The sequence below is a fragment of the Ictalurus furcatus genome, chromosome 15 (assembly GCF_023375685.1).
Source record: "Ictalurus furcatus strain D&B chromosome 15, Billie_1.0, whole genome shotgun sequence".
Lineage (NCBI taxonomy): Eukaryota > Metazoa > Chordata > Actinopteri > Siluriformes > Ictaluridae > Ictalurus > Ictalurus furcatus.
In genome coordinates this window covers 25,108,864-25,136,585 of record NC_071269.1, presented here as the reverse complement: position 1 = coordinate 25,136,585, position 27,722 = coordinate 25,108,864, and the positions used below count along the sequence as shown (strand labels likewise).

The 27,722-nt window shown below is 41.3% G+C and overlaps 2 protein-coding genes across 4 annotated transcripts in view; both read right to left on the bottom strand.

Moving 5' to 3' along the window:
* Window positions 1-10,016, bottom strand: part of ncoa6 (nuclear receptor coactivator 6) — an 18,403-nt gene extending 8,387 nt beyond the window's left edge. Inside the window, exons 1-6 of one of the 3 annotated variants that reach the window (XM_053643132.1) lie at window positions 9,728-10,016; window positions 8,187-8,485; window positions 7,878-8,033; window positions 7,605-7,727; window positions 988-1,110; window positions 76-900 (exon numbers count right to left, since the gene is read on the bottom strand). In XM_053643132.1, the coding sequence (XP_053499107.1) occupies window positions 76-900; window positions 988-1,110; window positions 7,605-7,727; window positions 7,878-8,033; window positions 8,187-8,430 (1,471 nt within the window). In that variant the 5' untranslated portion in view covers window positions 8,431-8,485; window positions 9,728-10,016. The remainder of the gene's footprint in view (window positions 1-75; window positions 901-987; window positions 1,111-7,604; window positions 7,728-7,877; window positions 8,034-8,186; window positions 8,486-9,727) is intronic. The other 2 variants (XM_053643131.1, XM_053643130.1) reach the window with 2 other exon arrangements.
* On the bottom strand, window positions 9,865-27,722 carry LOC128619164 (glutathione hydrolase 7). Its single transcript, XM_053643133.1, has 15 exons — window positions 27,350-27,722; window positions 23,555-23,781; window positions 22,862-23,013; window positions 22,606-22,720; window positions 21,772-21,839; window positions 21,416-21,489; window positions 21,146-21,339; window positions 19,681-19,768; window positions 18,670-18,797; window positions 17,868-17,956; window positions 17,410-17,562; window positions 16,765-16,882; window positions 15,222-15,359; window positions 14,039-14,138; window positions 9,865-13,906 (listed from the first exon to the last, which is right to left on the bottom strand). Exons 1-15 carry the CDS (start codon window positions 27,567-27,569, stop codon window positions 13,731-13,733), a joined length of 2,040 nt encoding a protein of 679 aa, XP_053499108.1. The 5' UTR covers window positions 27,570-27,722; the 3' UTR covers window positions 9,865-13,730.

Below are 27,722 nucleotides of genomic sequence, written 5' to 3'. Positions count from 1 at the left end.
GTGTACTACAGATCTATAAGCACAAACTGAATAAGCTATGGTATACATGTTCACATACAACAACAGAAAGCATACCTCCCATTCCTCCTTGGGGAACCTGGCCATGCTGAGGCATTCCCATAAAGCCTGGCTGAACATTACCCTGCTGCCCTAATACAGCCCTGCCTGGGGATCCAACTCCCTGCGGGAACCCCTGGGGAGTTGTCGGACGTGGACCTAGCTGACCTTGACCTTGTCCAATCATAGGTGGGGTTCCAGGTGAACCCTGCTGAAATGGTGAAGATGAGGATCCAGGGGACTTGGCAGCAAGGCTGCTCTGTGAAGCAGACACAGGAGGCAAAGGAGGAGGCGCCCTTGGGCCAACAACGCCCACAACTCCTTGGGGACCTTTGGGCTGAGGGGCTGCAAACTGGTTTGCCCCTGCTGTTTGCTGCTGTGCCATGGCATTAAAAACCTGCCCAGCCTGCTGGCTGCCGAAGGGATACGGTGGCGGAGGATGGTTTGGTGTTTGCACAGATGCCAAAGAAGGAGGACGCTGTCCTATTTGACCTTGCGGAGAAGGTTTTCTCCAATTTGGAGGCATAGACCCCTGAGCAGGTGGTGGCTGGAGAACACCAGAAGGTAACTGGTTCCAACCAGGAGGGACCGGCATCTGGTTTGAAGGGTTGAACGGGCCGCGAGCACCGCCTAAATGTGCTAACTGAGCCTGCTGTTGTTGATGCTGCTGCTGCTGTTGTAGTTGCTGTAGGGTTGCCGGATTGAGCTGCCGGTTTGCTTGCATGCCCTGTATGTGATGTCCCTGTGGGCCCATAGGGGTGGGTGGACCATGTGGTGCCTGCGGGTGTTGGAGTTGTTGCTGCTGCTGCAAAGCAAGTCCAGACATCATGGGATCCATTGAATCTGAAGGAAAACAACACACAGTAATGAAGATATCTCAGCGACATATTTGCCACCAGGTGGAAAAATTCCTTTTTTTAAATCTCTCACCTGACTGTGTTGCTGGCCTTGGTACCCTCGGGTGCATCTGTCCACTACTGCCAGGAACCATACCCTGTGGAGCCATGCCAGGACCAGAGGGCACCATTGAGGGATTGTTCATCCGCATTCCAGCTAAAAATTGTTTTTAAATATTATTATTATTATTATTATTATTATTATTATTATTACAGTATCAGTCATTTAAATACTGACCTGTTAATTCAAACAGCAAAAACAGTATTAAATCATTCAGCACATTTACAACAGTTAATACCCTATTAATACACCTTACTACTGTATGCCAGGAGCATACATTTAACAACACATATTTAAGAAAAATTACAACTAAAATTACCTGCCACACTCAGTTAGCTGATTTTTTTTTTTTTAGCTTTATTTCTTTATAAACTTTATAACTTCCCCCTGACTGGCACTGCACATGAAAACCGTTCATCATACACACAAGATGGTTCCGTGTTGCCATTTTGGGAAAACCCAACCAGGTGATGTGGGTGATGTGGTCACCAGACATTTGCACCCCCAGGCCCAATCCAGGCAGGATACACGTCTTTATATACTTTATATACACTACCAATCAAAAGTTTAGTTTTTAACACACATACTGTTTATTTTTCCCCACATTTTAGAATAATAACAATAAAGTCATCAAAACTCTGGAGTAACACAAATAAAACTATGGGAATTATGTTGTGATGAAAAATCCTAAACAAATCAAAATAATTTAATATTTTAACACTTATCAGGTTGATATTCTCTTCCTGACGCACCCAACCGGGCGCTAATGGCTATGCAAACATCAAGTATCACCGCTTTTGGCGGATCATAAAGGCGATAGATCCTTCTATCTGACAGACTCGGATAATGCCTCCTTTTTTTAAAAATTTTTTTTATTTATAATACTCATCTCGTCCCTATCATGTAACAATCGTAGCAACGGATTGACCCATTTATTACTGACACGCAAAGGTAACTCAGATCCCTCTCAGTTAACCCCATTCGACGAAGACCGGCCCCTGAGGGCTCATACAAAAGGCCTCTGTTTGAAAAGATCAACGGGAGATGTACTATCTCCTTCTCCGTCTCTCTCCATCTTTTTATGGCCTCGATGTTACTTACAGACCCATATTTCTCAACCTTAAGGTTCCATGTCTCCGTCATACGGCGTACAGCCACCACCGAAACATCCAATACCGTCAACTTTAGAGGTTCCTCCATCACCAGGTCAGGCTTGATGTATGAGTGTGCAGTTGCAATCACAGGCTCTGTCCATATACTGCGCTTGACCTTCCTAAGCATTTTCTCCGCCAACCGCATCACTCTCTTATGGCGGGCACAGCGGGCCTGGTGCATGACCTCACATACTTGGAGAACATGATTTAATGTCTCCCGCATAGCACAGGCGCCCCGGCATGTAATATCATCTGCCTTGTCAGGTCTACCGCAAGACCCTCGTGCCTTCGTGGACAGAACTCCACCTCTCAGCTGGATTCGCCTAAGATGTAAATGGGGGAAGACTCTCATTGGTTTCTGTAGCCAGAGGTGGCTTGCCTTGTCCATCTTACCAACCGTAAGCTCTCTGCCATCGACAGCGTCATGCAACTGTGAAGCCCACGCATGTTGGGCTTCATCCCCTGTTGTTATAACCATTCCAGCCACCCTGCAAGGGATGTTTATAATTCGCTCGATTTTCTTAAATGATTTCTGGTTGACAACGGACGCGCAATATATGCTCTTGCTTGTTAAAAGCTTCTGGAATCTTGATTTCTGGGCTAGAGGGACTGATGAGCTAATGCAGGGAATCCCCAGACCACCATCTTGCACCCTGGCATGTAAATACGCCACCGGGGTGTCATTTGGTAGCCTCAGCCATCTCCGGACACTAGATCTTATCAAAGTGTCCATTCTCTTCATTGTGTTTCTATGTGCGTCCCCCACATAGAAGCAGACGCCCTTTTTGCCTAGAATTTCCAGAAATGTATTCTTGCCATTTTCTCACCCGATTTCTTGAGGAATTTCCCCGAGATGATTTTAAAACAGTATTAAAGGAGTTCCCACCAACTCTGGACACTTACTGGCTCCTTTTCGGAATATTTTGCACCGAGTCATCCGTTAAAATTTATTTATTTATTTTTAAAAACCAAAACGTTTTCTAATGAAAGAAATGAATACGTCGGCACTAGGGATGCACCAAAATGAAAATTCTTGGCCGAAGCCGAATATAATGAAAAACTTGGCCGAAAGCAAACATGTTTTTTCCATTTTTTTCACCATTGCATAAATTAAATAGTCAAAATGTGCTTTTTACTATTTTGTCTTGTTTTTCAAAGAAAAAAAAAATCAATTACAAAAACTACAATTTCAAAATATTTATTTAACACTGAACATTTTTTTTTCATTCCAGCAGGCACAGGCTACCAACAAGGCACAATATAACTTTAAATAAATAAATGAGTAAAATAAAAATATTTTGATGTGGTCATCTTTGAGCCCCCCTTGAATAGATTATGTTAGGCCTATAACTGACTGCTGAAAGAATGTAACACTCTGTAACCTACAATAAAATAGTGCATTAAAAAGTGCAGAAAATGGTTCTATTGGGTTCTATACGGCTGATTATATTGGGGATATACACCGCTCACGTCCCTGTACACCTCGCGGAGTATTAGAGTAGATTTAGTATAGTTAGATACGTTGTTAATGTTATGTTCCTTGATAGATTTAGTTAGCTTAAACTATAGATTAGTTCATTTAGTCCCCACTGTTTTTTCTGCTCCCAGTCCATAGTACTAGTTCATGTTTCTTGTTTTGTGTTGTGACCCTGTTTTCTGTGACCACGACTTTGATTCCTGCTTTGCCCCGTTTATGCCTGTTTGCCGATCGCCCGAAACCTTTGCTTGTCTTGAATACGTTTTTTGGATTATGATTTGGATTTGTCTGCCTGCCCTTAAATAAATACGTCTTTACCTCTTCCGTACTCTACTCCCTTATGTCTCGCGATGTGACAGAATACTCCAGAACAGAAACAAAAAAGTAAACATCCGAAAAACATGTAGCTTGTGCACGGAGCTCGTGCATGCGTGCGCCCCCTCATTGAGGTCGTGACATTCGCGCATCTCACTCTGGTTGCTAGGCTATTTGGTCACATCATCAAACACGTCATTGTCCGGTCAAATTTATTCGGCATTTTCACTTATTCGGCCGAACACCGAAAATGCTTTTTTTTTGCCATTTTCGGCCAAATAATTTCGGTTGCCGAACATTCGGTGCATCCCTAGTCGGCCCGATTATATTTTTGTCTACGACACCGATCTCAAACATTTAATCACACACACCTTCAGATCAAAAGGTTTTTAAGATCATGAGAAACATTTCAGTCGAGTGTCTACAAGCTTTTGACCGGTAGTGTATTTATAACCGTTATAACAATCACTCTCGGTGAATTTGGAGAAGATTAGGTGTTGCATCAGCTGCACTGTGGATAGACTACAATGGACGGGGGAAGGAGGAGGGTGGAAAAAAAAAAACAAACAAACAAAAAAAAAAACACTTACCAATCCAAGCTAGTATAAACAAACTAACTAAGCTAGCTTGCGGTCTAGATTAAACTTATTTTTATACGCTATGCAAATACAATGAAGATTGGTGTAACTCTGGTGATGAGGATGAGGGTGTTTGCATCTGTTGTCGGGAAGTTTGGAGGCAGAAAATCAACAGAATTAGAACTGCCTGCGCTTTATGCAGCGACAGTTAAAGCGGGACATCGCATACCGAAAATAGACACCGAAAATCATTTTTGGTTACGTTGCAATATGGGCAATCAAACACTTTCAATTCGACACGTCATAAATCTCTTCATATCACTCCCGTACAAGACTCAATTATCACCAGCACTTTGTCCCATGTTATTTTCCCCCCTGTTTGATTGGTGAGGAGGTAAAAACCGCTTAATGAGACTCAGAACTGATTAATAAATTTAAGAATCCCATCTTGAGGCTGCTTTTTTGTAAAATATACATGTGTGACATGAAAGCACTGTAAGATGTGCAGCCTTAAAATTTAAACCAGGGTATCTGCACTTCACATTTAATACCATATTCAAGACATTTCCAAAAAACTTTTAAGACCTGCACATCGCTTCAATCATGCTATACGATACATCAGTTATAATGGATTGTATTCTTGCAGAAACGTCCATTTCTGGGTTTAAGTAAACTATAGCAGGGTAAACGGCTATAGAGGATATAGGAGACCAGAGCAAATATCCTTTTTGTATTACCATTTACACCAACAGTGAAAGAAGAAAAAAAATCCAGTATTTCCTTCCCATGACTTTGCAAGAGAGGGGGAGATTATTTATATATATATATATATATATATATATATATATATATATATATATATATATATATATATATATATATATATATACACACACACACACACACACACACACACACACACCGTAATTTCCGGACTATAAGCCGCTACTTTTTTCACACGCTTTGAACACTGCGGCTTAAACAACAATGCGGCTAATTTATGGATTTTTACGGGCTAACGAGCTTCATGCCGCCAAAACATTTAGCCTCGTCACATCGGACCAATGAAATTACCGAACAGGTCACAGTCGACCAATGAAACTGTTCGAATTAAATCAAACGCACTCACACTAAATTCTTCAGGTCAGTCATTTTGCGCTTCATGCACACACCCTCATCATGGAAAACACACGAAGAAATGCATATGATGCAGCTTTCAAGTTAAAGGCGATCGATCTGGCCGTCGAAGAAGGAAATAGCATGCGAGGCGCAACTTTTGCTCAAGTCTGCCGGTGGATCCTAACAGCGTGGAGCAGTGTCAAAAAATCTATCACCAGCGGGTTTCGAAAGGCTGGACTGCTGCGTGATGAAGAGGACAGCACGAGCTCAAGGGCGAATTTGCCTCGAGACGTAAGTGACATTGAGAGCGACAACAAAAGAGAGACTGAGGAAGTGTGTGACGAAATACCGGTAATTCTGAGGCTGTTCAATTCCGACACTGAAGAAGACGACTTTAGTGGTTTTAGTGCGCAGGAGGAAGATGAAGATAGCGATCAATGACTTTTCCTGATAGGCAACTGTATTTTTTATTTTTTTAACCAGCCGTGTTACAGGCACTGTTCGGAATAAAGCATTTACGGTACGTATTTAATTAAAAGTTAAAAAAAATCTCTGTGTAACATCTTTCTGTGTACATATCTCATGTTTACAACGTGGACACCTGCGGCTTATAGACAAGTGCGGCCTACATATGTACAAAATTTTTTTTCTTTTTAAAGTTAGTGGGTGCGGCTTATATTCAGGTGCGCTCAATAGTCCGAAAATTACGGTACACACACACACACACACACACACACACACACACATACATAAGAGCTGCAACAACTAATCGATAATAATCGATGATGAAAATCGTTGCGATGAATCTCATTATGGATTAGCTGGTCTGCATGAGGCACGCAGGAGATTTACTCATTACGTTACTTCTCTTCCGAAAACACGCTTCGGAGAGTAAATACTAAAGTTGTGTCCCAAATGAAGTACTGTAAACTTACTCTATGCACTGTATACTCTACCGTCTAGTCTGTAGATTTTAGGAAGGTAATATCGTCTCAAATATAACACTAGCGTTTATTTTTTACTAACCGGAACTATAAGCCGCTTCTAGGCGATGGCGCATGACATCATACGCACCCTAACATTAGCAGACACCCAGAGTCACCGACAAAGACTCTCTTCAGTTAACTTTGTCAGCGTTACCTTTTATTGCCAACATGACCTCAGTCACCATCAGACAGAGGCGAAATCGTCACGTGACTGAGGAAGAAAGTCCTCTAAGGCAGGGAGCTTTTTTTTTTTTTATTAAACACCGCGGAGATCAAACAGTGCTGCACGAGCACAAAGTTATGTTTATATCCAAAATGCTCCACTGTGTGTAAGGGGCAGGGGAAACTGGTGCGAGTTGCTCAAAAGGTTTAGTTTAATTCAAGTTTGCAATGTAAATTCTGTTGTTTATTACAACGGAAGGCATGTGTTAGTAACGAGGCCGCGTTGCTGATCACGCACAGTGTAGACGCGCTGATACAGAGACGGAGCGCGGGTAAGATCTGTAATGTCTAATTAAAACACTATGATCAAAAGTGAACACAAGTAAAATAATATTCCTGAAGGCAGCGAGTAACAGAACCCACAAGGTGCAGTGAAAGGGAGTTTTTATTATTCATTTAGGACTGTAGTTTAATTCGGTGCATCCATAAAAAAATAATGCATAATGCATGTCTGTGTCGGCTCATTTGAGACTGTTGAAATGTGAATTTAAGACATTTTAATGCTAATTAAGCCTTCTTTTTTTTTTTTTACATTAATGAATTTAAGACTTTTTAAGGGCCGGCGGAAACCCCTGTCAAAACTTTCATTTTAAAAAGCCAGAGCATACTTTATAGACGTTTTTACAGCCGAAACAATCCGAGCCACTTTAAAACATTCTGATAAAGGCATGCCTTAGACGACAGTAATGGTAAACAGTACTGGAAAAGACCTTTCTACTTGGAAGCTTTATGTAATTACCAGGGCCTTGTTGCATAGGAAACCCAACATCCATCCTCATCTGACCCGGTGCCCCGATAGGTCCGTTCACTCGGACTTCCTGCCCTCGGTTTTGCCCACCTGCAACATTGATGGGTCCTTCACCTGTAAACGCATGGAACAAAAAATAAATAAATAATCAGGCTAAGGAATAACTTGCAAGTGTACGATGTGAAGGAGTGTATTATAATAGAGAACAGTCTGGTCAGATTTTAGCAACAAGACACGGAACAGTCCGAAAAATATAAATCCCACCTTCTATTTGCACTGATAGGATCCCCAGGTCCCGGAGCTGCTGCTGGTTGTTTTGAGCGAGGAGGCGGAGGCGTTCGGCGGCTTCTCTGGGGATATTAAACGTGACTCGCACGCTGTTCCAGGGCTCCACTCGCTGGGGCGCCAGCCTCTCAGGACCTTCACCGAATATACAAAGCGGTATGAATGAAGCACGTAGTGTGAAAAACAGGAAATACACATACGCGTTTAATAAACAAACGTACACACAAACATACAGTCTAAAATTCACGTATTACTGCTCATAAGTAATCAAAAACAACGTGCACTCACCCAACGAGAGCACCTGGGGCATCCCATTCAAGACGGTGTCGAGCTTCCGCTGAAAGTCTTCGTCGTCCAGGTTTCCCTTGAAAGCGACGAAGATAGTGGCGTGATCCTTGAGGAGGCCACCGTTTCCATGATTACAGCACACGTCATCTCCGTCCTCCAAACCGGAGTCGTCCTCTGTGCTCGGAGCGCCCCCGGGAGATCCTCTACACCAGGTGATCTCAGGTGGGCCGGGAAGCTGCGCCATGGCCCTTTTTTTTAATTAAAAAAAAAAGGAAGTCGGGAGGTCTCTCGGGTCTTCGCTGTGATTGGAATGAGGAAAAACAAGGCTATTTTTAATGATGTACAGGCTTTTTGTGTGTGTGTGTGAAGCAAGAAGACTTTCAGCACGGAACCTCTGCACAAGAAACACGCCTCCATCAAGCCTGTTGTAATAAAAACACTGTTTTCACTGATTATTCTCCTGTAACAGCATGCTCCAAAGTGTTCTACAGCACAGCAATTTGTCAACGATGACAATGATTCATTTGTTAAGGAACGCATCATACTGCTTATAGTCATGTTGTACGCCCCTCTCTCTCTCTCTCCATAAATACAACAAAAAAAAACAAACAAACAAAATAACGCAGCTCGTCCGTCACGCCAACAAGAAATCCCAAGAAACTTAACCTCTTCTGTCTTGAAGACGTGGGAACACTTAGTTACGGCTTCACCTCTGACACTGGAGACTCCTTCCGTAAACGTTAAACGGACATTTCCCCTAAAAGAAAACTTCACCATATCCTCATTCGTCAATAGCATGCTGTTACAGAAAACTAATCAACGCCTTCTGACCAATCACATCCCAAAACGCACTTCAATACGGTACATTAGCCTGAATTATATTACATTTGCACTAGAATGTTCAGGCTTTGTGATGCACTTTCTTTATGCTGCAAATCAATAACATAAAATTATGATAAGTGTCTATTTTATTAGTGTTTATTATAAGTGTGTTAGATTGTGCATCACTGTAGACTTATAATAAACAGACAAAATGGCAGGGGGAAAAAATAGAAATTAACTTGTTAGAATGTTTGATATCCAACTAATTAATATTAATATATATCCCATATCTAATCTGTGCACGTAAAGAATTTTTTTTTAATTTATATTTCTTTTAAATCGACACTTTAAATGCATTGGCAGTAAATAAGCGAAATGATCTGCGCCTGTGTGTATTTTGTTTGTTTGTTTGTTTGTTTTAGACTTATGCATGTTTAAATCGATTACCTCCTGCTCGCATTCAGACAAAACTATTCAGCTATTTCGTGCAAATTGAACATTAAAATATAGCGATGTATTTCAAAGGAAATAATGAAAGTTTAATCATGCTAGCTCGCTATCTAAACAACAAGTAGCACCCACGGCTAGCTAATTGAGCTAAGCTTGTTTAAGCTAGCCGGCTAAAATGAGTATCCAGACAATTTTAGTCCTTCTAGTCATTTCCTACAGCGTTCAAACAATCCTAAAAAGATAAAATATAATAATAATAACGCGTTTACCTTATCAGTCCATTTGGGTGGTGGTGTGTGGGGTAAAGAATCCAAAGAGGAATTTAGTTAGCTAGCTAACGTGTATGCTAACTAGCCGAACGCTAACAGCAGAGCAGCTCACATAAATCTCATAATCCTCAGCGAAGTGGTTTTTTTTTTTTTTTTTTTTTTTTTTTTTTTTACTTTGGCGTCTTCATCTAACAGTATTCACAAACCGTACGTACGCCATCTTCGGAAGCGTTCGGCATTAACCGCTAATGGACATTACGCTAATGGCGTCGCGCTTTGAGTTGGCAACTGCTGGCGGTACTGACGTCATATCGGTGTCGGAAATGAGTTCTGTTCATTTCTGTCGGAGGCTTTTGCATCCATTCAACTTTAACGTATTTCTGTCGGTTTAGGTTTTCACGTATAAACTCCAGATGATATACTACCGCTATTACGTGTGGTAGTCGAAAATTTACAAACGATTCACACAAACAATTTCGACGCCGATTCTAGTGCAAACACTGTCTTAAAAACTACATATCCCAGAAACCACTGCGCGTCAGCGCTTAGTGTTAGCGTTAGCTCTTTAGTGTCGCTATAAAATACTTCATCTGGGGTTTCTGGGTGTGTTTTTATTTGTGGGTTTATATTTTTTTTAAATTTCTTTTACGAGGAAGAAGTTAAATATTTGTTAAAAGTAAATAAATAGAAGTCGTTGTTTGCTAATGTAGGTTTATGCAGAAAGTCGAATGCCCGGATGAGACGTCCGTACGTGATTGGTCCGACGACATTTGGCGAAAAAAATGTAATAAATAAATAAATAAATAAATAAATAAATGAAGTAAAATTAAAAAAAAAAAAAATAAATAGACAACACCAATAACAATAAGAAATATAAAAATTTGTATTATTACAAAATTAGTATATAACTAGTAGACCAGTAAACCGGATCTGCCACCGATCTTTGTATCTCTTGTATCATATTTTTAATATATTTTAAAAATGTTTTTTCTTTCCGACATAGAAGTAAATTCTATTTATGTCATGGACAGACAACAACAACAAAAAAAATATATATATATATATAATTATATCTATCTATCTATCTATCTATCTATCTATATTTATTTATTTATATCTTCTGTTCCACTGAAAACAAGTTACTTCAAGTCAATGTGTTTATTTGATTGCATCTTTGAAAAAAGAGCTTCACAAACATTAAACAACTGGAAAAAAAAATACAGGCACTGAATAGCAGATAATGCCTTGGTGTACAGGTCAATATATTTATATTTAGCAGCCTCTAAAGCAGTCACTTAAACTTGAACACACTGCAAGTGAACATTAATGTAGGCCTGATTAAATCTGAAAACAAAAAGTAAGCAGGAAATCTGAGTAAATTAGTATTCAACATATTTAAAAATAACTAGAACTATTTTGTTCCATAAGTATGGATTCAAGGCATTATGATCACATGACATTAACACATTAACGATGGAAAATGTTCCGTTTTCTCCTAAACCTGCTAAACACTACGCTTATTAATAAATCAGCATACAAAAATGTAACATGTCCTTCAAAGCAACACGATATCCCAATATTTAAAAATAAAAAAAAAAGGGAGAAATAGTGCAAATATGTACAAAATCACAACATCATGCCACACAGAATGAATAAATAAAAAAATAATTCAATCAATGAATGAAAAAAAAAACCCCCAAAGCGAAACAGATCCTTCTTTACATACGGGACATTAAATTAAAACTTCTCTTATTACTGCAGTTTCAACTTCAGACCACATGAACACACACTGCCATCAAATAATACCAAAACAAAGCCGCTAAAATGATCAATAAATAATATTCAGCAAAAGTAGTAGAAGAAAGCCAACACCCATAAACATTTCAGCAAAAATTTACATCCAACTCTTTTATAATCTTATTAAAATTCACAAAAAATAACCCTTCAGTTAAATAATTTCCGTTACATTATATTAAATAACCCGAATAATCTGCTTTATTCGGATCATCGCATGTTCATTTACGAATAGAAGGCAGTTCGTTTGTCCTCAAATCATACACAAGAGAAATAAAACCCAAACAAACCACAAACTAATCTTAATATTGTGTGATTGGTGGTGCTAGTCGAAAAGGGGTGGAGCTTAAGTTACATTGTTCATGGATTTGCAGTTGTAATCGTGTGACATCAGTAGCTTTTCTATTATTTTCCCGCATACTGTAACATTTAATGATAATATGATGGTTTAGCAACGTTAGCAAAGCTAACCAGTATTGCGCTCATGTTAGCTACAGCAACAGGTAGCTTAGCTTATGTTAACGCTGATGTAAGGTATCTAGCAAAAATAATATATGTACGTATTTAAAATATGGTGTAAAATCAAAATCAAACAAATGACCCAAGAAGATAGCTAACATTTGAGGAAAAAAAATTGTATTGCGTAATTAAAGACAACCGGAATTATGAAAAAAAAGAAAGAAAAAAAACCTGTAGTAACAAGAAGACAAATTCTTGTTTTTCCCCATAATCATCTATCGAAAGGAGAAGACCCGTCATGTTATCATTAGCTGTTTCACTCATCATGTTAAAGAAGAGAAATGCGTTAGAAGTGCAATTTCGCAAGTATTGACATCACAGGTTAAAGTCTGTGATTGGCTGATCATATTGAACTTAAGCTCCTCCCCCTTAACAACTCTTCAGTTCCCTGATTGGGAAAATTAGGACGAGTGTGAAAAGATCGGAGGTCTCCGAGAGCCCGTTCAGACCTGGGATTAACGTTGATCTAATTTTATCGGATTTGATTAGAAGTGGAATAGGAATGTAAATACTGTAAATTCTGATGGGTCAGAAGGTGTTCAATTCATTTTCTAACAGCACCTCTGATAGTAGTGCAGGTTTATATTAGATATTAACACGCTCCTTCCGATACGTCATCGTTTCTATAGTAACGGGACGATCACAGAGACTATATGGAGCGTCCGCCGTACAAAACCGTGTAAAAACACGCGTAATCGTCGATTCGGTGAAGTTTTCTGTAAAGGAGACGTTTATGTAACGTTTTACACTTTCACGCAGGAACTAGGAGGTTCCACAACATTAAACGTAACTACAAATGGATAAAAAGTACGACGATGTACTTTGATAAATGAAAAACATTTTAATTGCTGTGGTACAAGAGGAATTAAAGACTTCATGAATCATGCACCAGCTACGTAGTTTTCTTTCCTCCTCTCACTCAAGTCATCATTTGGATACCAATTTTCACTTGAATTGTTATTTTTAAAAAGGTAAACATACTCTAATTTCATTTTTTAAATCAATCATCGACCATCTGGTTTAAAGGTGCAGTAGGTGAGATGAGTTCTTTTTAAAAAAAAAAAAAATTTTAAACCCCAAGATTAGGTCTCTAACGGTTAGGTAGGTTCAAGATTTGAATGATTCCCGCCCACATTCACCAAGCTCCGCCCCCAGGATCTACAGTGGCCTGTAGAGTATAGTGTCTATAAAATGACTGACAGGAAGCGCATCCAAACACAAACAAGCATTCCGGATTAAATTTTCCAAACTGACTTAATTCACTTTTTTTTTCAGTTGTTTATTTTGATCAGGGTCGACATATCTTCCAGGTTATTTGTACGAGTAAAGAATTAAAAAAAAAAAAAAAAAAAAAAAAAAAAAAAAAAAAAAAAAGGACCATTGCACCTTTAAATAATTAGATCACGTCTCCATGACGACCTGTACCTAACCGCTTGTGATCAGATCACCTGAGACGAAAGTTAACACCGGGTCTGAACTGAACCTTAGGCAGCCTGGATGATGTGTGGTTTAGTGACGTCTAGGTGTGAGCATGCTGTGTGTGTGTGTGTGTGTGTGTGTGTGTGTGTGTGTGTGTGTGTGTGTGTGAGATGTGGCTTAGAGCCACTTTTTCCAAGTGTTAGTAGTGTACATTCAGTCTACATTTGCGTTATTGCACACACAGTAGAGTAGAGCGCTGGGGGCGGGGTTATTACGGCATGGACGTGAACATGGTGAGCGCGGAGGCGTCGACACTGCGAGGGTCCTTCACGCCGATGATGACGTCGTTGGTTCTCCTGGTTCCTTCCACCAGCGATATGACCTCCACCCTCTGAACATCGTGGCCTTTCTGCTCCAGCATCTCCACGTCCGCACTCTGAAACTCCGCTATTGGGGGGGATTTGACACAATTGATCTGACCGTGATGTACAGAATGTAGATCCATTTCAAATCAAAGACCTCTCCCGCTAGACACGCCCATACTGCTCAAAAACAAGGGTCTTGAAAGACAGATCTCACCGTCCACCAGGAGTGTGTTGGACTGGAGCTCAGGGTGAAGCCTGCCAATGGTCAGACTGTCGCTCAGATTCTTATGCAGTGACAAGACGTTCATCAAAACCTGCAGAAACGACAAAGAAAGATCGAGATAACGCATTCGTTATTTGTTCGTGCACGGTGAATTTGACTCTCGTAACAGTTAGCAATTTACTTACAGTATTAATAATACAATAATAATAATAATAATAATAAGAAGAAGAAGACACAGGCGCAAACGTTTGCATCACCAATTTCTAGGTGCTTTAAAAAAATGCTTTTCTTTTACCTTTAATTTATTAATTTACAAATAAAAAGTGAGTGCACATTGCAGCAACATAATATTTTAGTGTTTTGGATTTTAAAAAATAATATATTGAAAAGAACCAAAAAAAGATATAAGCTCAAGTCTTTCCATGCTCTGAATAAAAAATAAAAAAAAATATTACAACAGCTTTGTTAGGAGGCAATTATTATTTTCACTTTATATTTATTATTTATTAACTTAATTAATATTAAATATATATTCATTCAAACTAACTATGGGAAACTGGATGATAACAACAACAACAACAGCAATAATAATAATAGTAGTAATAGATTTGAATCAGGCATTATCTGTTTTTTTTTTTCTTGTTTTAACTTAATCATGCCGTTTTATTTTATATTTAAAAAAAAAAGAATTATTTAAAAAATAGTTTTTTATGTTCCTGAGCTAAAAAGTTATGAGAGATGCTAAGTAAATATAAATAATATATCGGTATCTATCGATCTATTGCTCTCTCTCCTTCTCATACACACACACACACACACATTATTATATATATATATATATATATATATATATATATATATATATATATATATATATATATATATATATATATATATATATACACACACACACACACACACACACACACACACACACACATATATATATATATATGTGTGTGTGTATATATGTATATATATATATATATATATATATATATATATATATATATATATATATATATATATATATATATACACATACATACACATACATACATACACATATATATATATATATTTTATATATCTCATTTCCTTTCACAGGCTGCTTTTCAGAAGCTGTGTGATCCAACAGTGAAATAAAGTGTGTCGCGTAGTGAAGCTGCTGAACCTGTGTGATGCCGCTGACCGCGCGGTCGCCGTTGGAGGATCCGAGCGCCACGTAAGTACCACAGACACCCAGCGAGGGTCTGACGACAGTGGGCATGAGGAACGAGAGTGGCCTCTTCCCGGGCTGAACGCTGTTGTGCTGGAGACGAGTGTAAACACAGCACACACCCATGTTAATGAAGATACATAGAACAGGTGGCTAATAATAATAATAATAATAATAATAATAATAATAATAATAATGAATCTAAAGTGTGGAATACTGAAGAGAAAAAAGGAGCTTACAGTTATTGATCAAGTCCAAACAAAATCATAAATGCACTTTATTAGGATCACTATGCTAACACTGCGTAGGGCCTTCCTTTGCTATCAAAAACAGCCTCAATTCTACGTGGCGTGGATTCCATGAGATGTTGGAAATGTTCCACTGAGACTCTGGTCTGCAATTCCTGCGGATTTTTCAGCCGCGCTTTCATGTTGCGAATCTCCCGCTCTACTACATCCCAAAGGTGATCTACTGGATTCAGATCCGGTGACTGGGAAGGCCTCTGAAGAACACTGAACTCACCGTCATGTCCATGAAACCGGTCTGAGATGACTTTTGCTTTGGGACATGGTGCATTATCATGCTGGAAGTAGCCATTAGATGATGGTTCAATTGTGGCCATGAAGGCATGCACACGGTCACCAACAATACTCAAATAGGGTGTGGCTTCCAAGCCATGATTGATTGGTATTAACGGGGCCCAAAGCGTGCAGAGAAAGCATTCCCCACACCATTACACTACCTCCACCAGCCTGGACTGTTGACACAAGGGTCAACATGGATTGGGTCCATGGGTTCATGCTGTTGGTGCCAAATTCTGACCCTACCATCTGTGTGCCTCAGCAGAAATCCAGCTTCTTCAGACCAGGCTATGTTTTTCCAGTCCAGTTTTGGTGAACCTGTGCCCAATGCAGCCTCAGCGTTCTGTTCTTCACTGACAGAAGAGGAACCCGACGTGGTCTTCTGCTGTTGTACCTCATCCGCCTCAATATCTGACGTGTTGTGCATTCAGAGATGCTTTTCTGCTCATCACAACCGTACACAGTGCTTATCCGAGTTACTGTAGCCGCTCTGTCGGCTCGAACCGTCAGCAGAACTGCCGCTCACTGGATGTTTTTTGTTTATCGCACCATTCTGAGTAAACTCTACAGACTGTTGTGTGTGAAAATCCCAGAAGATCAGCAGCTATAGAAATACTCAAACCAGCCCCTCTAGCACCAACAATCACGCTTGTATCAGCGTGATTTTATGCTGCCACACGATTGGCTGATCGGATAACTGCATGAACGAGTAGGTGTACGGGTGTTCCTAATAAAGTGCTCCATGGGTGTATAGATTAATCACTATTTGTGTAGATTAAAACGCCAAAGAAAAGCCATTCTGTGGATTTCACGGATGATCCTTAGCTTCAAAAGGACTCACCTGGGTAAATCATTAAACGTATGTACAATTGTAAATAAATAAACAACCGACCAAACAGGAAGTGAATTCTGAGTACCGGATTGGACGGGACGGAGCTCTGACTCTTGTTGGGCCAGGAGAAGTCCAGAATTTGGCTGTTCAGGAGGATTCCAGATGGCGTCACGATGCGGCTGCCGAAAGGCTGATTCATCGAGCTAAGACAAACAAACAAACAGACAAACAAACAACTAGATCATTCTAACTTTCTCAAGAATAGCAATGTAAACATCAGTACAACACGCAGAACACAACCCTCGATGGGGCGGTGCGAAGGTCCTTGTTTTAATACAAAAGCACGTTTTACTCTTATAGCAATGTTTTATTTATTAATAAAGATAAAAAGCATGACGCTTTTTATCCATTTGTTGTTACGTTTAACTTTGGGGAAGGCTCACGGAACAAGTTAGCTCCTGTTAACTCTTACGTTGTAGCAGCTACAAACAACTAAATGCAGATTGTCACGGTACCGAGGAACGTAAACGCCTCGATCCCGAAGATGTCGGAAAACGTAAAGTCACTACTTCACGCTGACACTTCAGACTCCTTCCGTACACGTTAAATAATCTCCTTAGAGAAAACTCTTTACGATTTTCTCTGTTAAGTAACGACGTGTTTTCTTAATCCGTTTATCATCGGTCTTCGATTAAGCAAGGTGCGTGTCACGTGCACTTTTCATCATTACCTCATTACAGAGACGATGAAGTCATCAGGCCCCATGACCATGACCTGGCTGACCCCTGTGCCCTCCTCCAGAGCGTAACTGGGCGAGTAATGGTCCGGAGGAGAGGAGTGCGAGTCGTTGATCATGTGCCGGAACTGAGCAGCCTGACTTTTACTGGAACACACAAACACAAACGTTTAATACACACTCAATATTATGGATAACGGTTTATTCGCACGTCTCACCCGGGTGCTATAGATTTCTACCCGAGAACTGCTGCTGTAATCATCAACGCTGCCTTGTGCTCGTCCCAGGACTCACTATACAAATCAATTTAAGTGAAACCTCGTGAGTATAAAGTGACAGGATTTAAGACCTGGATGAGCAAATCTCCTCATCCACATGTATAACCTTATTATAATTCCTCGAGTAGTAGTTTGTCGGTATCGCGTCTTATGCATCGAGAGCGAATGTTTTACCTTAACATTCGAGCCAGGACTTCGGAGACAGACGAGTCAAACGCAGGGTCTCCGAGAGCGCTGGCCAGAGACAAGGCGATTTTCAGGGTCTAAAACGACAAGAAAAAAATGAATAAACAAACAAACAAACAAAAACAATGCAATCGTGTTACAAACAACGTCCGTAATTTTATCAAGCGGGATACAAAGAAAAGCATTTATTCGTACGTCGTTCACAGTCTGTATCGCTCCGGAGTCGGTTTCGAATCATACACACCGATCGGCCAGAACATTAAAACCACCACCGACAGGTGAAGTGAGTACACGTTGAGTACACGTTTTATTTTATATTTACACACCATTTATAAATACATCAGTCCATCCATCTTCTATACCGCTTATCCTACCGGGTCACGGGGAACCTGGAGCCTATCCCAGGGAGCATGGGGCACGAGGTGGGGTACACCCTGGACGGGGTACCAATCCATTGCAGGGCACCATCACACACACACATTCACACACCCATTCATACACTACGGACACTTTAGACACGCCGATCAGCCTACCATGAATGTCTTTGGACTGGGGGAGGAAACCGGAGTACCCGGAGGAAACCCCCGCAGCACGGGGAGAACATGCAAACTCCACACACACAGGGCAGCGGTGGGAATCAAACCCCGAACACCTTGGAGGTGTGAGACGAACATGCTAACCACTAAATGTATAAAAAGGTGCTGAATAAATAAGTTTACTATATTTATTTATTTATCTATCTATCTATTTATTTATTTGTTTGTTTATTTGATTATTTTCCTTGCAGTACCTCAGTGATCCAGTGGAGGGTGCTGCTCCTCTGAGTCTGACTGGTGATGTTGTAACCTTCCAAGATGTTGAGGGCTGTAATGAGGGCAGCTCCAGCGTGAGGAGGCGGTGCGGCCATTATCTGATAACCTAGTCTCACACACACACACACAGAGAGAGAGAGAGAGAGAGAGAGAGAGAGAGAGAGACCGAGACAGATGGACAGACAGAGAGAGAGAGTCAGACAGACAGAAACAGAGAGAGAGAGACACACAGAGAAAGATAGACAGAAAGAGAGAGAGAGAGAGAGACAGAGAGATACAGACAGACAGAGAGAGAGAGAGAGAGACAGAGAGAGACAGACAGAGAGCGACAGACAGAAACAAAGAGAGAGAGAGCGAGAGACAGACAGATAGAGAGAGATACAGCGAGAGGGACAGAGAGAGAGAGACACAAACAGAGAGAGAGAGACAGAACCAGAGAGAGAGAGAGAGAGACAGACAGACAGATAGAAAGAGAGACAGCGAGAGGGACAGACAGAGAGAGAGAGATCAGTTCTTTGTTCTTGACTAGGAGGTTGTGTTTGAATCCCAAGACCCGAGAAAATTAAAGTTGATTTATTTATTTAATATTTTTATTCGCAGTTATGTAACACTTAATGAAGGTTAAAATGAATGTAGTAGTTCAGTAATCAGGTTTATATCTCGATTAAATGATCTTCCACAGAATATAATGTATTGTACGGTGGACGCTCTTACAGATTAATAAATGACCTTGACATGCTGAGGTTTTCTATAAGGAGGCGTTTATTTACCATTCTCTAGTGTCAGTATTGTGAAACAGGTCTTGCAAGTCATCACATATTTCTTGTTTTTGTTTCTTTTCCGTGTATTACTGTTACAGTTCTAAACTCACAACCTTACAACCACTATTAGACTCCCACCCAAAGCACCATATAAACAAAACCGTATTATTACGATCAATATCAAAAAATACAATTTAGCGTTCAGTATAAAAAGAGAGAGAGGATTACCTTGGTAACGGCTCTGTACTGGCTGCTGGAGGACTGTGGTGTAGTTACTGAAATCCACCTCCATCAGAACACCTCCACTGGCCTGAACCTGAGCAACAAAGCATGTCAAACATCAACACAGCACATCTAAACATTCTCCCTAAACACACCAGAAATCCCACATCGTATCACATCACATGCCGTAGGAAATGTTACAGAACTGCGGTGAAATCTGTGTGAAATTTGGTGATGGAACGGATTTCAATAAAATCTGTTTACACTCACCCTGATTTATTATTATTATTATTATTATTTGGTTATATACAGTAGAAATATTATTAAATGAATGTCTTTTAGCACAGTGTTTTATCTGGTGCGCTCTGCGAGTCTCTGTGGCTCTGTAAAGGAGGCGTGGCCTGTGCGCTTGTCATTCACAATAAGGGAGGTCTGATCTGTGTGCCTGTCAAACCCATAGAGAGAGGTGTGGCCACTTTACCTTTCAGACCCACTGGAAGAGGCGTGGCCCCTGTGCTTTGTCAGTGTCAGTGAAAGAGGTGTGGTCTGTGTGGTTGTCAATCACAGTAACGGAGGCGTGGGCTTTGTGCTTGTCAGTTGCACTGAAAAAGAAGTGGCCTCTTTACCTAGAAGTCCTGATGAGAGAGGTGTAGTCTCTATGCCTGTCAATCACAGCAAAGAAGGTGTGGCCTCTTTGCCTGCCAGTTCCAGTGAAGGAGGCATGGCCTCTGTGCCTGCTAGTCTTGGTAAAGGAGGTGTGGCCTCTGTGCCTGCTAGTCTTGGTAAAGGAGGTGTGGCCTCTGTGCCTGCTAGTCTTGGTAAAGGAGGTGTGGCCTCTGTGCCTGCTAGTCTTGGTAAAGGAGGTGTGGCTTCTGGGCCTGTTAGTCTCAGAAAAGGAGGTGTGGCCTCTGGATCTGTTAATCTTGGTACAGGAGGTGTGGCCTCTGTTATCATCAGTTTCAGAGAGAGGTGTGGCCTTCACGCCTCATAGTTGCACTTTACCTATACAGTAAGTCCTTATGAAAGAGGTGTGGTCTCTATGCATGTCAATCACAGCAAAGAAGGTGTGGCCACCGTACCTGTCAGTCTCAGTGAAGGAGGCCTGACATCCGTGCTTGTGAGCACCAGTGAGAGAGGCATGGTTTCTACGGCTGTCAGTCCCACCGAAGGAGGCGTGGCCTCCGGGATTTTCACACCAAGTAAGGGAGGCGTGTCTAAACTATGTTACATATTTCAAATGACAATATTGAATTACACATTGTATATGTGTAACTTTCATTATTTAAAATTTTTCTGCCATCGATGGTGTGCACATCATATCAACACATCTCCGCTGATAAATTCTATCTCTAGCTGAATTTTTATCCATAAGCTACACTTTCTCCTCTTTAGGATATTTCAACAACATGAAATGAAATACGTGCTACAAACACTTTCTGTTCAGTGCCACAGTGTTTTAAAGATTCGTTACCGTAGACGCCATTTCCTGTGTCAGATTTCCATCGTAGAACTCCGAGATCCCATTGGCTGCCACTCTGTCCAAAATGGCCGCCAGATCCTGCCGTGTCATGAAGAGGCCAGAGAGAGGAGGATGGCCGTCGGGAAGGAAGAGCTCCCTGAAAGCCTCCGAGACATTCTCTACCTTTATTTGGGACAGAGCGTCCGCTAGAGGGAATAAACAGATTATAGCAACACGTTTCTAATCAGATCTATAATCGGTGTTGAACTGCAGGCTGCTCACCCAGGTCATGGGTTACGTTGAAGCCTTTCCTGGCGACGTCTGCGGCCATCGTGATCACCTCCTTCCAGGACTTTCTGCAAAATGATCAAATTTGTAAACATGCTGCAAATTTTGGTGCAATTGCTCTTTCTGAAGTATACTTAAAAGGGAAGGGATCACGATCTGTACAAGAGCTACTGCAGTAAAGCTAGTTTTATAGGAAGCATTCGCTACACATTCAAGTCGGTCTCTTCTATTACTCAGATGTTACACCGTAAAAGGTGTAAATTAGGGGTGAGAACCTCTATGGACATGTAGTGAACATAAAGCCATTTGGGATTCAGCCAAAGATCCTCAGCCGGTGAATTTCAGCTTACTTTCCGTAGAGCTGGTGAGCTTGATGCAGTCCACTGAGCATGCCTGGTACAGCCACCATGAGACCTGGCTGAAAGAGAAAACAAAGGAAAACCAAAGACGTTCAACAAACACGTCGTAGAGCGCAAACACGCTTATCTGAGATTACAGTTGGGTCGAGAGTCAATATATTCCTGAGCAAGTAATAATAGTTCTAATGTTCTCGTATCGAATTACGCTCGGGAAAAGCGACGTCCCTCAGTCACAGGCATCTTCAAAATAACTTTTGGTATTGAGGAATTCAACAGCACAGATGTTGACTGTTTAAGATTCTTGCTCAAGGGCCAGTTGTACAGTAGCACTCTAAAATCAGCGGTCATGTGGTTTGAACTCACAACCTTGGGGTCGAACTTAACTACTGAACCATTATCATGAACTTTCCGTTTAGTTTCCAGGTCTGAAAGCAAGCCGGTCTCGTTCCACTCTAGTGAGAAAGCTGAATCGACTCTGAATCGACTCACCTGCAGGAACTGAATCAAACATGCCATTTGTTTTGGTAGATGGGAGCTACTAAACTGAGCTAAAAGGCACAAACGGAACCGAAGGGCAGAGCTGTAGAGCGGCAGAAATGTGAAGGGTTGTGGACAAACAACAGCAGAAAATAATCTAACTTAACCTAGCTATTTATATAAATATCTCATTCTTTATTTCACTGGGATCTCTAGGCTTGGATGCTTTCGGAAAAAAACACACCAAACCAAATCAACGAACCAGAAGTATCAACTGCACTTTGACTTCGACGCTGTAAAAGGAATAACAGCTGCGACAACGCCTTCAGATCCAGGCAATTTGTTTACCTTCTGCTGGACGTCCTGCAGCATCTCCGCCCGCAGGCCAGAGGGCGCCGTTTCGCGGAAGTCAATGATGCGGCTTTCGTTTTTTCGAATGTCGTGGACCAGCATCACTCCTCCACTGTACAGGCAAAAACGGGACAGCTTGTAACTCCGAACTAAAAGACACTCTGCAGTTCTGTACTTAAGATCTGATATTTTTTATTGCGCTGATTAAAAGAGTACTGTTAGAGAGACAGTGCTGTGAGATCACGTTCCGTACCCGCCGAGGCCCGAGGTGTGGGGGTGGATGATACCCAAGCAGAGAGCGGCGGTGATGGCAGCATCCACGCTGGAACCCTGCTGACTGAGAACGTCGAAACCCAGAGAGGTGCAGCGGGCCACGTCCGTCACCACGGCACCCTGATTAAAGATCTAACACAACACCAGGGGCTGTTTTTATAGTAATGTGATATGATATAATATTATCTTACTCAAACAAGACTGCATCATCCACGAATATAGGGTTATAACAGTGTAGAAGGTCCCACTGTGTAGAATTTCACAGATACGTGGAACCAATGCAGAAAGATGTATAATCTCGCAGTGCTCAACTGTGAGAGATCTGAAAACTCTTTGGGAAGAAATACTCTCTGAAAACGTACTTTTTAAAAACTACATGAGATACAAAGAAAAGCCTTTCAGACTGCGCTTTAAGGTCAGTTTGTACAGTAAGGTGAAATTCTTTAATTCGTATATCCCTCCTTGCAAGGAAGCTGGATGTCCGAGTGCAGATTAAGCCCACGATACAGCTAGCGATCCGTGACCATTTGATCGTTTATTTGCTATCTAAGTGTGTAACGTACATAGAAGTGATACGATTTATACACCTATAGCCACTAAGGTTTCTAATCTGAAGTAAAATGTTGAGAATATATCTGTACTCAGGCTCCAAGAAGCTTTTGTTTTTAAGTACCTGCGGTTCTCCTAAATAGATCTGCACGATGAGGGCGATGGTGACCCCGGTGGCGAAGGTCAGGCAGGCCGTGATGAGGACGGTGAGGCCGTCTCGTGTACACGCGCAGTCCTGAGCCAGCGGGTCTTGCCTCGTCTCTCTCAGAGGAGATGAATCGTGGCTGGCCAGGTCCGACGCTGATGAGGCCACGCGCTGCAGACGCGCTGACTTCAGGAACAGGTCCGGGTCTGAGGACGCATCACAGACACATAATCCGCGTTTGCAATCTTGAGCCTCTCTCTGGTAATCATCTCGGAGGAAATTTGCGTCTCCGAACTTCAGGCTTATCTATCCACGTTAAACTCATCACTGCACGTAAACAACAGGTTTCGGTTCGGCCCGGTCACAATTAGGAACTTACAGATATTAAAAATGCACGCCGATCATGTAAATAAATAAATCAGGACCCAAACGATAATTTGAATATATAAAGCAAGAAATAAACCACTACATGTCATGCTGTTATGGGAAAACAATCAACCGTGTGTCTAGGTTGGGCCGCACAGAGTGGCCGCACAAGTTAAGTACCACGGCAATTGAATGAATTGATGAAATCGCAATTTCAGAACATTTTCTCGTTGGTAAACGAGACCTTTTAGCTGTACTCGGGTCCGACGCACGCGAATCGAAGAGGGCTTCGGCTGAACGCGCGTCGTGATGACGTCACGTGAGGCGTCTCGGCCCGAATGGGCGGTAAATCTGCAGCCATTTTGAAAAACCGCACGCTCCTCCGAATATTTCCTCCGTTTCCTTGATTTCGTGTTCAGTTTCTGTGATCGCAAAATCCTGGAGCGACTGAACGACTTCCACAAATAACTTCTGACACGGTCATAATAATGTTATTAATCCTATAATAATAATAATAATAATAATAATAGATTAGTAACAATAATAATAATAATAATAATAATAATCTGCGTATGTGATGCAAACGCACACTGGTTAATAGTGCAACACTTCGGAGCTGCTACAAAAGCAGTTTTTATTTATAAACAGTGTTTATATTATACGTTATTTCCGGCACTATTTAGTTGTCCGCGTGCGATGGAAGTGCGCTCCCGTCCTGTTAATCACACTTCCTACTTTTTGTTTGTTCATCATATGCAGATCTCATGATGCTGCCTTCGTGATGTTTATACGGTAAGAGAAGAGGCTGACTTTAGGGAGCACTTACTTACGCATCAGTATAAGTGCTTAAAGATTAGTCACCCCACCCAACGCGAATACTGCTATAGGATTAGGGTTAAAGCGGACACACTTTAACGTCAAGCACTCGTTTAAGCGAAACAGTTTGCATCATGTCTCTGCGCAGTTGGTTTTCTATATGCAAGTTCAATACGTTCAGAGGAGTACGATCAGGCATGTTCTCCCCGTGCTGCGGGGGTTTCCTCCGGGTACTCCGGTTTCCTCCCCCAGTCCAAAGACATGCATGGTAGGCTGATTGGCGTGTCTAAAGTGTCCGTAGTGTATGAATGGGTGTGTGAGTGTGTATGTGAGTGTGCCCTGTGATGGATTGGCACCCTGTCCAGGGTGTACCCCGCCTCGTGCCCCATGCTCCCTGGGATAGACTCCAGGTTTCCCCGTGACCCTGAGAAGGATTAAGCGGTATAGAAGATGTATGGATGGATGGATGGAGTACGATATGTATATACATATATGAACAATATTTAAAAATCATGTATAATCAGATTTCAGGGCTTTTATAATTTCACCAGTGAATGTTACTTAAAACCTATGTTTAAATACATTTCAGGTTCTCATGAAGAACATCCAAGAGTTGTGTGTCTGGGTCCTGGATAAACATTTACACTAACCGATTTCCTGTTCTAGTGAATCCAGAGACAGTTTAACTTCGCAGCATTTATTTTCTGGCCTAATGAGATAGAAAACACATGACTTAATTCATGTGAGAGGATGTGGTCAGCAGCAAACAGGAAGCTGACCCCAAAATGCTTGAGGTAGGAAGAAAGGTTATAAACTAATGTATTACACATATTTATTGTGTGTGTGTGTGTGTGTGTGTGTGTATAGTGTATATGCAGTGTTCTATTAATTACATCACGTCATATACGCATGTTTATAATTGAAGAATTTTCAAGATGTCTAAAATGCTCAAATACGGTTTCAGCACGGTTCAGGTAAATAGAACCGGAATGGAAACCGTTTTCTAATGATGTAAAACACACAAACTTTAATCTAAGCTATCCTTGCTATCTTATAACCCAACGCTGACCCATTTGGAAAATGTTACGGTTGTTATAATGAGTGAAGTAGAAAGTGTGACGAAGGGAGGCATCTTAATATGCAGTCCATTTTACTCAGTCTACTGTGCTGCTGGTCTAAGAGCTGATGATGAATTTGGAAAATTTTTCAAGTCCTGTTATTGAAATTTGATCTGTTGATTAAATAAATAAATCCCCAAAGATACGGTCCCAAAAGTTCTTACCATTCTGTCCCAAATACGCCGTCACCAATTTTCCTAAATGTGCTACTGCAATTCCCAAATTTGCTGTCCCAATTTCCCAAAAATGCACTCCAAAAATTCCCCAAAGACCGTGTCCAAAATTTCCCAAACACTTCCCCCAAAATTCCCAAACATACTGTCCCCAATTTTCTCCAAATGCAGTCCCAAATTTCCAGACACACATCTAAAAATTCCATAACACAATTCTCCCCAAATTCCCTACCATTCTGTGCCAAATTATCCAAATGTATCCCAATTTCCCTACCATTCTGTCCCAAATTCACAAACACGCAGTCCCCAAAAATGCCCCATCTCAATTTTCTCCGAACAGGCTGTCCCAAATTCCCAAACATATCGTTCCAAAATCAGCTGTTCCACAATTCCCTAAAATGCTGTTTCAATTTCCCAAATGTGCTGTGCCAAATCCCCAAAGATAATGTCCCAAATTCCTAAACACACTGTCCCAAATTCTCCCAAACACACTGTCACCAATTTTCCTAAATGTGCTACTGAAATTCCCAAATTTGCTGTCCCAATTTCCCAAAAATGCACTCCCAAAATTCCCCGAAAACATTGTCCAAAAATTCCCCAAACATACCGTACCCCATTTTCCCCAAATGCACAGTCCCAAATTTCCAAACACACATCTAAAATTCCATAACACAATGTCCCCAAATTCCCTACCATTCAGTCCCAAATTCCCAAACACACAGTCCCCAAAACACCCTCTCAATTTGCTGTCTCAATTTTCTCCCCAAATTCCCCAAACATATTGTTCCAAAATCAGCTGTTCCACAATTCCCTAAAATGCTTTTCCAAGTTCCCCAACAATGCACTGTCACACATTCCCAAAATTCCCAATCATTATCCCCAAATTCCCTACCACGTCATTAAAATGGCTTTCAGGCAGTTTTCACAAAAAGCAGCACACCAGCATTCCTTACAATATGATCAAACTTTTTTTTTTCCCTTCACAGGTGAATACCCCGCGGTCTGAGGATTTCAGAAATGCGTCATGTGCTGCGGATTTGATTTCATGAATGGAAATAAATCTCAGTCAAGGCGGAATTCCCCTGATTAAAGACAGCGTTTGATTTCCGATGCTCATGACTAAGTGTTATTTAATTAAGACCAGAGATTAAAGGGTTTGTTTTCTGAAGCCTGGTCCGGTTTAACAAGTCTTCTGTATTATGTCGAGACAGTTTATCTTCAGATTGGTAAGGAAATGAAAATATGAAAAGGGTGTATAATAAGCGCACGTGAAGGAGGAAGCGCGCAGGTTGATAACACACCTGTGTCCTGTTCACCCAGGAAATGATCCTCGTCTCTGCGGGATTTCAGGCCGCTCTCCCCGGCCATCACGTCGTCCTCGGGTAAACGGGGGAAGCTGGTGATGCTCATGTAGTCCACCGGGGAATAAGCGCTGCCCAGCGCCGTCTCCTGCCCTGCGTCCTTATCGGCCATTTTACCGCTTGGGTAACCGGCCAGAGCCTCGGCTGAGGCCGCGGACATGACCGCTTATTAACAACAACAACAATAATAATAAGCCGGCCGCTTCTGGATCACCAAGAAGTCCTAATTTGTGACCGCGCATGCGCACAATCCTCATCCTCAGGTGCAGGCGTGACTGTACCGCGCATGCGCCGTGCAAACCAGGAAGTGCAG